Raw genomic sequence first — 12,963 nt, 5'->3', positions numbered from 1 at the left:
ATCATGTCCAATCGCTGATTTGTATCCACTCCTAAACTCACCTGCACGCTGCAATTGGCTGGGGGAAACACCCCAGCTCCTCGCCCAGAAAGGTTGCATGTCAAACAAAACAAAACAAAATATCAAGGCAGAGCACAGGGTCTCTGCAGACACAGTCACCACCACACATGTATGGAAGCCATAAGTGATGATTGAGTGGCATTACTTTTGTATAAGTCTATATTCTATTTTTTATGACACACTTAATATTTGAACGGAACTCCTATTTTCTTCCAGATCCACACGTGAAGGTGGAGGGAAAGAGAGCCAATGTTTTGGAAGCAAAAAAGAAGATACTAGAAGTTCTGGAAACCAGGGTGAGGGCTCTGATTAATAGCTACATCAAATAAAGACATGCTTTTATTTTTCATGTTTTCTCCTATGCTACTGCATCTCTTAAAGAGAACTGAATTGCAAAGAGTGCTTGTCATAAAGTTGAAATTGCAACCTGTGCATAAAGTCTTGCTGGTGTTTAAATGTACACTTTTTCATGTTGAATCTGTCCCGATGATCATCTTTAAAAGTAATGTGTACATATGAGAGCACTGTTTTTATAAAATCCAGGTAAACAAGGTGACTCTGAAGATGGATGTGGCCTACACAGAACACTCCCATGTGATTGGAAAAGGTGGAGGAAACATCAAAAAGGTGATGGAGGTCACATCTTGTCACATCCACTTCCCCGACTCCAATCGCCACAGTGCTACTGGAGAGAAAAGCAACCAGGTAACACTTACAAATGCAGAGTTCAAGTGAGTCACTGACAATTTTAGGAGAGAAAACCAACTTACTTGATACTTTTGTTTTTACTTGAAAACTTTTCCCAGGTCTCCATTGCTGGGCCCATAGAAGGAGTGGAGGAGGCCAGGAGGAGAATAAGGGTGAGTAGCCAATGTTTCAACTGAGCTAGGACAACTCAGGATTGACTTTTGTTTGTCTCATAGTTCAATTTGGCCAATCCTATCAAAACAGAGGTATTAATAAAGTGATAAATATAAACAGCTGACACAAAGAAGGCAGCTTTATTTATCCAAAAACTGCTGTCTGTCGGCCTGTCAGTCTGTCTTAAATTATTTATCTCCCCATCCTCTCTCCTCTACATCACACTTTAATTGTTTTGATTTTTCATCCAAACTTTTTTTGTCCTAGGATCTGCAGCCGCTGTCCCTGACCTTTGACCTCCCTGTCAGTCTGGTGCCCCAGGCTCTGCCAGACGCGGGCTCCCCCCTCATCCAGCAGGTAGTGCAGACTCTGGGGGTCAATGTGAGCTTCAGGGCTGTGCCACCACATCCTCAGGCACAGCCCTCATTCTATGAAAGCTGCTGCAGTGTGTGGGGCCTGCAGGGCAACGCAGCTGCTGTCAAGGTCAGTGTCAAACATTTTAGACAATTTCGTTTATGCACAAAGTAGAGAGAATAAGTTTCAAACTCAAGCTTTAGTGTCAAATATTTTACAGAGAATTAAAATCACATTCAGACTTTTAAAGAGTTTGTCTTGGGACTACTGATAAGAAAACGCTAAGATAAGCTGAACTAAACTAAATCAGAATCACAGAGCTAAGCTAAGATGGTTTTAAACTGTTATTGAGAGACATGCTTCTCACACACCCTGAATCACACACAGGCCTGAATCACACACATTCACATTCAGGACCTGTGGACATGCATTAGTGGAGAAATGTCAGAGTTGGGATGCTACACACTGCTACGCAGGGAGCGCGCCAGAGCAGTTGGGGTTCGGTGCCTTGCTCAAGGGCACCTTAGCAGTACTATGGAATTTGAATAAACTTTACTCATATGACATGGTGTGACATGATTATGTCATGAATTGCATCCTGCAGAAGGCGACCTGCATCCTGATGGACCTGCTGCTGGGCTCAGAGGTCACAGGAGGTGTAGTAAACAGTCAGCTGGACGTCACCTCTCAGCAGCACCTCTTCCTGCTGGGACAGAACGGAGCTCACTTTCTGAGTGTCATGCACCAGACCCAGACCCAGATCATCCTACCAGACCTCAGTGCCCCTCAGAGTCCCCCCTCACTGCTCATCCAGGGCAGCCCTGACGGCGTGTGTCTGGCTCGGCAGCAGCTCATGGTACAGTGGGACATCGAACTTTTCATTTTGGAAAAATTGTGTGTATCTTTATATTCTGTGTTTCTCTTTATTCTATATGTCATACGTTTAAAAAAGTGTGTTTAATATCCTTTGTGATTCTTGTGTGCACATCTAGGACTGTCTGCCTGTATGTTTGATGTTTGACATGCGTGAAGATGGGGAGGCTGACCCTTGTAAAGTGGCTCAGATGATGCAAAACCTGGGAGTCTTCATTAGTGTGAAACCCAAAGTAAAACAGACCAGCAAGGTACAACTTTATAAATTAAGATTTTCTGCTTTGTAATTGTTGAAAATTAAATCTCAATCTAAAAAGCAAGGTTGATTTGAGTGTTTCTTCTTTTAAATTACTCCAATCTTCGATTCACTGTCAAGATTGTCATTGCTTATTTCATATGTAGCGGATTAAATAAAAAATGTTTATTGAAATATTCCCGCAATATATTCACTGTGATACTGGATGCAAACCACGTGCCCTGCAGTCCTGTGTGCTGTGCTGTGTTGAATACTGATGCATAACTTTGTATTTGTGTATTTTTTGCAGTCAGTGGTTGTAAAAGGTCTGGAGAGAAACATCTCTTCTCTTTATGAGGCTCGCCGTTTGCTCCTTGGGTTGGATTCCTGTGAGACCTCCAAGGTAACCGAGATGACCCCTGACCCCACATTGGCGGGCAGCGGGCTGACCAGCTATTGGCTCAACATGTTGCTGCAGCAGCTTCGTCTCTCTGAGCAGGGTGAGCGTTCACATAGACATAGATTTATGTACGTTTGTTTCCGTCCAAATGTCAAGGAAATTTGAAAGCAACAATGTTCACAAAGACATTAGACCCACAGCAGTGTTTGCTGCTGTCCTGCCCCTCCCCCCTAAGATCAAATCTTTGGACACTGAGCTAATTGTGATGAAAGCAGGTTCAGCCTTTCAACCCGACATGTTATTGCTTTTTGGGGGGGGTTTTGTCTTTATCAATATCATAACTTTGTTGTCTATTCCATCAGCCTTTTGTGAGTACATTTTCCACCTTTCTTCTTGTATTTTCATGCCAGAAGGTTTTAAGATTACATTTGCAAAGATACTTGTGTATTTTAAAAACTGGCTGCCTTTTTTTTAAGTTTACCATATTTTTTTAAGCAATACAAACTGGCGCGATCTTTCTCTCACTATGTCCCCCCTTGTTGAACAGGCTCTCTGTCTGCGCCCTCTACAGAGGTGCTGACTGGCACTAAGTCCCGCCCCTCACCCCCACCAGGCCTCACTCCTCCTGTTGATGAGGGGAGGACATTACTTAAGGGAAACGACAGCCGGCCGCTTGAGAAGGTAAGTTCACAGTCATTGACTCAATCTAAACACTTTTAAAAAATACATTTTAACTTGGGTAAAATTAAAAACCCAAGAACCAAACTTTATCCTTTTCTTCAGATCCTTGAAAATGAGGACCTGTCTGGCCAATCAGAGGACGAGAGCCCTAAGGTCAATGATATGTCATCATCTGAGGTGTGTGATGCAGTCAGCATTATCAGCAGGGTGGGACTGATGGGTCGGAGGGGAAGTCTCCAGGGTCCTGAAATCACTAAGGTTTTTGTCCAGGGCAGACGCCATTCAACAGGACAGGCGCTAACATATAGGTGAGCATTCACACCATTGACGGTATATACAGCTGGACGATGCTTCTTCATCTCCTCCGATTTTACTAATGTGAAGCCAAAATACACCCACCAACATATTGCACTGTTGGGATCAGCTGGTGAAGCATGGCATCGATGTCTACCAATATACCAAAAATAAAAAGATAGACAGACGGACGTCTATCTTCATTTTACTGTTTGACCCATCATGTCCCGTCTATCTGAGATATTGTATACTGTAGCCAGTCAGCAGGGGGAGCTCCAAATGAATGAATGAGTCCCCTTAATGACTTTTAACAAATGTTTTACTTTCAGCATGGTTTATACACACAAACACACCTTCATACAATCACCCTTCTATTTGCCTGATCTATCAAGAACCTACAAATCTTACCAAAATATAAAGCTGAGCTGGAGAAAGGGAAGCGTCTAGACCTCTGGAGCAGCTCCTCTTTTATACAGAGCATCATTACTCTGTTTTTAAAATCCTTTGATAGCTGCCATCCCAGTTTGACCTTACCTTTGTCTTTCTATCTATCTTCGTATGTGTGTGTGTGTCCTGAATGTGCCAGATTGTTGAATGCAGACATAGACGGAGGGAGGAGCGAGCGGAGGAACAGCCTGAGGAGAGATGTGACACTGGCTCAGGATGTAACCGCTGACTCATCCAAGGCTGATGTGAGGAAAAACAGGAATTGTAGATCTATTTTACTGCCCCCACAAATTGACGTGCTACATCTATGGACAGGTTTACTTGGCTAGACGTAATATTCAGAGGAACGGTTATCAAGTCTTTCTGAATGACTGACCGTCTTTTGACACTGAAGGTGAAGCAGTGTTTCAAAGATAATTCATCTTAAAGAAAACGGCTGTATGACAAGGAGAGAAAGAAAAAGAAGTTAAAGCCTTACACTTGTTCTGCATCAAACTGAAGTTAAATTGAAAACAGCAGCAACATTTTATTTGTGGTGTTACATAACCTTTCAATTTTGTGTTTCCCTTCATACTGTTTTTGTCATCTCTCACTGTCAAAGGTTATTGCACGGAGGATTAACAGGTTTACTGTTGCAGGCAGCATGATGTGTTAGCCCCCCTCTGCCTGTTCTCATCAACCAGAAAAAAAAAAAAAAATTTAATTTCATGCATTATTTACTCACACTATTTCCTGCTTGTGCTTTGTAGGATTATGACTATGAGAAGAAGAAACTGCTGGCAAACCGAGGTTAGCACTTCTAAATGTTTAATATGTTTTGTCTTACTTTTGTTTCAGGAGCCTGTACAGGCTTCTGCAGCAACATTTAGGCCATTTAGCCTTTGTTTTTAATTGATCTTAATTAGCAGTTTACTAAAAATAATTACAATAAAAACACATTTTTAGAGGAATTTAGTCAAACCAATCACTGTATATTGCTTTTTCTGTTGTCAAATGGCCACTTATGTACGACCAAGCTGTTGTTTTTGGAGCAGGGCATGTATTGGAAAAATATTTCGACTCAGCCGTTCAAACAACATTAAATCAAGAGTATAATGGAGTTTTCTGTAAAAATGCATAAATTTAATGTTTAATGGCATATGATTATCCATGATCTAGTAATTTATTTCACTTAAACATATTATTGAGACACATTAATATCCTGAGCAGAGGCAGGCACTTGATATTTGCGCTGATCACTGCCAACACAGCTGAAGAGGGGGACCTGTGTATGTGCTGCACCGTGCCAGAGTTATAATAGAGCAGCCCTGGCACTCCCACTTTATTCACACGGGGCATATACACAATGCAGACAACACACACACACACACACACACACACACACACACACACACACACACACACACACACACACGCTGCCTCATCCATCTTGCAGAATGAGAGATACTGCAAAGATCTGCAGCCAAATGCTACTAAATTCCCTCAGTGTTGCTTTATGGGATTATGAATTAGCAGTTTGAATGGGCCATCTGCCTCACAGTCATTAAGACACCCATATGCCAGTATATGAATGGGACATTTACTCACTCAAACACACACATGTGCACACAAACTACAACCCACCAGTTATAATCCGAGTGGTATCACACTCTTTGCAGGGCTGTTAAAGTTTAAATCACATTCACACATGGACTCTGTTTCAGTGCTCGAAGTTACCCTGGTTTACATGTCGTCATTTTATACTTTGTACCTGTCTTAGTCTCAGCATTAAGAGTTTTATTTTGGTGCATCATGCTGGCAAGGTGAAGCACTGTCTGTGATTCTTTATTCAACACCAGAACCCAGATTGATCTTGTGAATCAGAAAGGAAGTTGCAGACTTGCAATGCATTTCCTCGATGGGCACACTGTGTAGGCCGACAGTTGCTTGCCAAAAGAGTCAGTGCACACTCAGAGTTGTGTAATAAATGCAGCTTGTTAAAATGATAAATAACTTGACTCATATTGAAAACTGTCATTATAGCATCTTTAGCTCACTGTTTTGGTTTCTATCTAACTTTGATGTTTATTTACTCCAACTGCTCTCTGTAGTGTTGTTATAGACACAATATTATAGCTGCTTTAGCAAAAGGCTTGGATAAACCCACTGTTTGTTACCTGCAGTGCACTAAGATGGAAAGACAAATTTAGCGGCTAGCTATGAAATCTTAGTTTAGCATCAAAAGCGCTGGAGGATCTCTCAGGAGTTGGTAGGACGCAAATAAGCTGAAAGTAGTTTTAAAAGGAGGCTAACCGGAAACACAACTCTAAAATAAAAGGTAACGTCAGTCTGGGTTTGCCCAATATGTAACTTAGCATCTTAGCTAACACCTTAGCTAGTAATGGGACAGTGTTCTGTTTCTGCTGCCTGGTAGTGACCCAAAAAAAAAAAAAGAAGCATTTTCATGCAAGTTTTGTGAAATTTTTATCTTTGTATTTGTATCACTGCAGCCATGCAGAGGAAGCCTGTGGTCACAGAGGTCCGGACGCCCACAGACACCTGGAGTGGTCTTGGTTTCTCCAAGTCCATGCCAGCCGAGGCCGTCAAAGAGCTACGCAACATTAGCCGACGAAGCTACAAGCCTTACCTGAGCACCATCAACAGCCAGCAACAGGTACGACTGAGCATCAGATTAATGTCTGCTTTAACAAACTAAAATAATGCAGAATAATGAAGCTCAGCGCAATTAATTATTGCTTGCGGCATCCTGATTTATATATATGTTCCCTACATTTTATTTCCTTTTAGCTGCCACAGCTGTTTTTTTTGTTGCAGTGCAGTGAAACAAGCACCCTACAGCGGCAGCCCCCCAACAGTCTCATTTATTGGTCTTGCCCTTTAACGCTTTAAAGTATTTAGCTCCCTGTGTGGTAAGCACTGCCAATTTGTACGCTCAATTACCTGGGGTTTGATACCATCGCCTCGGTCAACACAGCCACATCTCAGCAACCTGTTTACCTGTTTCAGCTCTTTAGAAGCCTGAAACAGCACTCACTGAATGCTTAGTAGCCAGTGATGGAGATGCAGACTCACTTAGGTTAATCAGAGCAGAAATTCCAATGAGTTCATCGAGACACAGGGAGCTGGGAGGAGGCAGGTGCTATGCTGGGTGCATTGATCATTTACATTGAGAGAGTGTTCCTATCACAGATGAGCAAAAAAGGGCAAATGAGCTAGTTTAGAAACATGATTAATTTCCTTTCTGCTTAAATCTGCCGACCGATGAATATTATGTCCTCGTAAACGTCCTGCAATTTGTGATCACTGGAAGCAGACCTGTAACCCTGACAAAACAAAAGGAGAGAAAATGGGATATTGTCAGAAGTACAAAGGGCTGTTGTTAAGGGTAACTAGAAAAAAAACAAAAACACTTGTACAATGCTGTCACATTTTCTCGTCTGTTTTCTTAAAGACATGGGCATCTCAGATGGGAAAGGTATATAACGGCAGCAGCTCTGACAACTGGAGGGACCGACGTGGATCCACACCTTCATCTCTGCCTGTGTCTTCCTCTTCCTCCTCTGCTTCATCCTCCCCCTCCTCACCCCCATCCACTTTCTCCTCGACCTCCTCCTCTTTTCCTGCATTTGCATCCTCGATGAATCGAAGCAGAAATGACAAAGCCTGTAAGTCCCCCTCCTGTGTGTGTTTTTAAGAATAAATACAGTTTGTCTCTGCTGCTTTACCTTTTCCTGTGAACCTTGGCTTTCCATGTGTAGCTGAGAGCTTCTCAAATGGCTACTTTGAAGGTGGATGCTCATCTCGGAGGGCATCCACCTGCAGTCAGCGAAGCCCCTCCCCCCAGATGATAGATGAGCTGCCTGAGCTGCTCAGCCAAATTGGCCTGATCAAATACATTGATGTGTTCGAACAACAAGAGGTAAAACGTGCAAACAATTTGTGAGTGTTTAAATATAATATCACTATACCACACATGCAACATACTGTTTTTTTTAGTTTGGAGAACTGTGCACTAGAACTGCTGAAAATAAACACTGTTCACACAAACAAGCACACACACTCCTGTCCCTCAGCAAAACCCATCATGTATTATAAATGAGCCTCACGACGAAAATGCAATCTGTACTCACCCAGATTGACTACCAGACATTCCTCACACTGTCTGATGAAGACCTGAAGGAAGTGGGCGTCTCCACGTTTGGAGCCAGACGCAAGATGTTGTTGGCGATCTCAGGTGAGAATTGGATTTCCAAGCTTGGACGCAAATCTGCTTCTCCATCTGTGGTAGTTGGCTCTGGTGTAAAGCAATCGATAGAGTTATTTATCTTCCTGTCTAGACCTAACCAGGAGCAAGAGGAGGCTCTCAGACACACCCGCGGTGAAGCCTGGCTACCTGGAGGGCGGTGCTAGTGGTCGACTACCCCGAATCATGGATCTAGAAGATGCTGCTCAGAGTAATCGTTGGTGAGAGGATACACCAACCACCTCTGAGCTCCATCTGCGCGATGTGGAGCTACTCAGCCGCTAAAGGCGCAAAGCAGAGATTGAATCTGCTTTGTAACATTACATTGATGAGCTAGCAGTTTCCATGAAGAGCAGCAAAGATGAGGTGAACAGCTGACTCCAATGCCTTCAATCTACAGCCATACCCCGGAAGTTGTAATATAAAGTCATGACAAGGAGGTCTTTTCCTTCCAAACTTCTGATTCTACAAGAAATGACCTGTTTGAAACAAAACAAAGACAGGACCACAACGATCCTTTGTGGTGTCCTTTTACATCAGGAAGTGTCTAACTTTAGGAAACTATCGCTCCTATACTTTGACAAGTGTTTCAATTCTTTCACCACTACATTTATGCAATTGTACATAAAGATATACAAAATTAAATGGCTTTGTATTATGGTAGAGATGATGAATAAAGTGGTTTCTTCAAGGTTCATCCCTCTTGACTATATACTGTATTTCTTAAGCCTCATATTTGTATTTTTTTTTTTCCGAAAACCTTGTGTAACTAGCAGCAGAGTGGAAGTTGTTCCCGTCTTAAAGCCAGGATCAATCCACCAGAGGGCACTTGTGTCACACTGTGTGCTCAGTATTCCAGTCACATTTCTGCTGAATGAGAAATAATCTGTTTGTTTTGAGGAATAAACAGTGAAAACAGAATTAAAGAGTCTGGTGGAAAAGGTGGAAATAGCTTTGAAAAATACACTAGTAAAACTCAGATAGGGAAACATACTTTTAGTGATGCTCTTTTTTAATGTCATTCATCCTGCCTGAGTGCTCACTTGAAAGTCCTAATTTAATTTATCACAGGTGCCAGAAGTGAATCCACTGGAACAGCTTGTGAGTTGTTCCTTGTTTGATTTATTTCACAGAGGGATTCAACCAGCTATTTAATGCTTTCAGAGGGACCATGCTGGCAGAGATTTAACAAGAATGGGATCAACTCTCTCCAAATATGCAACTTTGGAATAGTGTTTTTTGTCACCACATTGAAGCGTCAGATCCAAGAAACCTCCACCGGGTGGGGTGGGGGGGCACGACATGAGGGTGTCTGATCCGTTCAGAAGCGCCACAAGCTGGCAGATGCAGCCGAAGCCAGGAATGAGAGAGAGTGTGAGTGGAAGTGGTGGGCTGTGACAGATTAGTGAGAGATGATCCCTGCTTATTACAATGTCTCTGCCAATTACATAGGCAGGCTTTAGACCAGTGATCCTCAAATCTGCTCCTCGGGCTCTGGAGCACTGCTGGATTTGTCTTCTGTCAGGTACTTAATTGCTCTCTCCTGTGGCTCTGCCTTTAAATCCGTGCTTGATCACACAGCTAGAATGAAAACTACCTGGAAGAACCTACAGCACTCTGGAGCCTGAGGACGTCGGAGAGCAGCTTGGACCTATAAAATGGCTGAAGTGGCAATCTTGGCACATGGCCCAGTTACATGGTGGGTACTCACAATGATCCTGTGAGGAGACTCTTTCTGAAGCCTACATAAATCAATATATGGTTCAAACTGTATTTTCATAATTAAGAATGTGGTCCAAGATAAAGCTAAATATTGCAGAAGGATTGAAGTGAGTGATGATGACAATATCAAAGCTGTTTTATCATTATTTTTCATATTAATAATAAATCAAATGATGCACTCTGCAGCTTTGCACAGTGTTTCAACATCTTACACTTCATTGTGTTTTGATATGGCCCATTTTGCAACACTCTCACTCTCATTAGTGTTGTTTTCAGCCACAGTGGGTAATTCTTTTTAGTCCAACAGGCTGATATGTCAGCTACTAGCTGGTGAAAATAGTGGAGTATTTGCTAAAGTACCATGTAATATGTGTGGAGAAACTGAGGAAAACACCAGAATCGAATCTGAAAAATGGAAGACAGCTGCAAGATGATTTGTGCCATGCATTTTTATTTTGATGGACGTTGGAAACTGAAGCTAAGACTGTTCTACACCGTTTGCTACCTGTGCATTTTCATAATGCAAAATGGACGGATTCAAGGGTTTGTCAATGATCAGTATCAAAGGTAAAAGACAAACAGCCTCCTCATTGCAAAATCTCAAACAAAAGCAAACCAATGTCTCACATTAAACATCAAACTTAAAGATGCTTCCTTCTGCTCCTTAAAATGACCACCTATTGTGCTAACAGTCTCTACTTGTTGCCAATCACCGGTCTCCATGGAGACCTCGGGCTGATGGGAGGATTCACCTGACAGTGAAACCATCTGTGGATAATAAAAAAAGCAGCCAATAGAGAAATGAAACAGAGGAACGGAGTGCCCTGAGGAAAAAACACAACAACGCATCTCCCTGACTGAGATGAAGATGGAACTCACTCCAGGAGATTGAGTGGGAGAGAGGAGAGAAATCGAAAGAGTAATGAGTGCGGGTTTGTGTGCATGTGTGTAGACAACAAGGATTGAGTGTATACTGGTGTGTAATAGATGTGCCTTGTCGTGGCTGAAGATACAAGTAAAGAAAATTAAAGAGAAGGGAAATAAAAAATGCCCCAGGAATAATATTTTATACATATCTACTTTTTTTTAAACTTATTCTTGATAGCTTTTATGAATCCTGGACCTTAAATGAGCTGTTATTTTTTGCATGTTAAGTAGTATTCTGTAGGCCTCTTATTTGGGGATATTACATGATGAGGGAACAGCCTCATCTTAAATAACAAATGTTTTGCTGTGTTATTGATCCTGTTTCTACAGACTGAGTAGGAATGAATAATTTAAAAAAAAGTTATTTGGCTCATTGGGAATTCCATAGCAATAAAGACAGCATGTTTATTGAGTTCCTGTGACAAATCACAAGAGGGGTCTATCACTCAGTGGTTGGTCCACTTGAGAAAATCGGAGAGAAGTGGTGTACTGTTTTCTCTGCTCTCTACCTGAGAGTAAACAGTTACTTTGCCTGAACAAACAAAGAAAAGATGATGATAAGAGGCAGTTAAACTTTTTAAAGTTTAAACCTAGAAATAAGCAAATTTGAAGTTCAGAGAAAAACAAACATGTCAGCAAGGATGTTGTTTGGATCTCGGTCAGATAAACGTTCAAGAACAGTAATAGTGTGGCGCCAAAGAGAATGATACTGAGATCTGTGTGATCACTACTTTAAAGGAGATAGAACACAACCTGGTCTATATCACAGTTAACTTTAAGCTCAGGACTTAAAAGTCCCTCGTCATAGAGTCGCATATTTTACAACATCAGTCTTGTGTCTTTACAGAACTTATGAACGACTGATCAACCTAGCTTAGCACAAAGACTGGAAATGGGAAAAAGGAAGCCTTGCGGAATAAGATATAGTTGTTGATGAGGTTCTGAAGGTTCAGGAGCTCAAAGTGAAACCCAGTTCATCGTTGGTTGTGGCTTCAAATGTTATGAACAGGCCTGTGGGTTGTACTATTCTAATTTAACTCTGCTTGAAAGGATATGCAGTGCATTTCCCCAAAAGTCAAACTTTTACATTTCGTTCTCTCAAAACGCATTCCCCAAACAACAAAGGAGACAGTAGAGCTAACTTGAAAGGGATAACTGATCATCAAGTCCATAATTCAGGCATGGAAAGGAAAAAGTCAGACACAATGCAGAAAAAAGGAGCAATGACTGCATGTAAAAATAACTAGATATTTCTTTACAGCTTTCGGTGAGTAGCCTTTTGTTAGAAAAAGATGCAGCACTAGCCAGCTATACAAAGTCCACAACACAATTTAGTGCACAAAGTTAAACCTATTGTCTACTGTACCCTAAAGCGTGTGTTTGAACTGCTGAATGGGCCGTTTCATGCCAGAAGATTCTGTTGTCCTTTTTAGCCTCCGATTGTTGGTACAAATGTGTTTCCAAAGTGCTGAGTGGGCGGTTTCAAGGCCGTTGGGGTCAGCTGTCCTATTAGCCAGTGATAATACAAAAACACTCATTAAGCTTTTATGTTCTTGTGGGCCCTGCTGGCTTTGTGATTCTGTTCACTTCAAGGCAAGTGATAAGAGTATTTTCTTCTGCTTCTAACAGGGGAGGCTGCTGTCTCAAGGTTGGAAAAGGTCAGACTTGATGGAGGGCTTTGATTGTTCTACTACAGAGAAATCTGAGCTTCAGATGAAAAATATAAAACCAAAAAGCACCAGAAAGTCTCATAAATGTGTGGATTTGCGGTCAAAGAGATGTGTTTTTATTTCATCATGAAATCAGATGAAATGTGAGACTCTTGCCTCATGTAAGGAGAAAAATGGACACATGGACACAGACCTG

The 12,963-nt window shown here is 41.8% G+C and overlaps 1 protein-coding gene across 1 annotated transcript in view; it reads left to right on the top strand.

Annotated features, from left to right (window-relative positions):
- The window catches only part of bicc2 (bicaudal C homolog 2), an 11,484-nt gene extending 2,345 nt beyond the window's left edge, over positions 1-9,139 (top strand). Inside the window, exons 4-19 of the mRNA XM_061048229.1 lie at positions 277-356; positions 604-765; positions 867-920; positions 1,189-1,404; positions 1,880-2,131; positions 2,268-2,399; positions 2,694-2,883; positions 3,331-3,464; positions 3,567-3,772; positions 4,345-4,450; positions 4,955-4,994; positions 6,695-6,858; positions 7,657-7,870; positions 7,964-8,124; positions 8,340-8,439; positions 8,543-9,139. Coding sequence (XP_060904212.1) covers positions 277-356; positions 604-765; positions 867-920; positions 1,189-1,404; positions 1,880-2,131; positions 2,268-2,399; positions 2,694-2,883; positions 3,331-3,464; positions 3,567-3,772; positions 4,345-4,450; positions 4,955-4,994; positions 6,695-6,858; positions 7,657-7,870; positions 7,964-8,124; positions 8,340-8,439; positions 8,543-8,673 — 2,342 coding nt within the window. The 3' untranslated portion in view covers positions 8,674-9,139. The remainder of the gene's footprint in view (positions 1-276; positions 357-603; positions 766-866; positions 921-1,188; positions 1,405-1,879; positions 2,132-2,267; positions 2,400-2,693; positions 2,884-3,330; positions 3,465-3,566; positions 3,773-4,344; positions 4,451-4,954; positions 4,995-6,694; positions 6,859-7,656; positions 7,871-7,963; positions 8,125-8,339; positions 8,440-8,542) is intronic.
- The last annotated feature ends 3,824 nt before the right edge of the window (positions 9,140-12,963 follow it).

This window comes from Labrus mixtus, chromosome 10 (assembly GCF_963584025.1).
Source record: "Labrus mixtus chromosome 10, fLabMix1.1, whole genome shotgun sequence".
Taxonomy (NCBI): Eukaryota; Metazoa; Chordata; class Actinopteri; order Labriformes; family Labridae; genus Labrus; species Labrus mixtus.
Note: the sequence above shows the minus strand (reverse complement) of the source record. Positions and strands in the feature narration are given on the sequence as shown.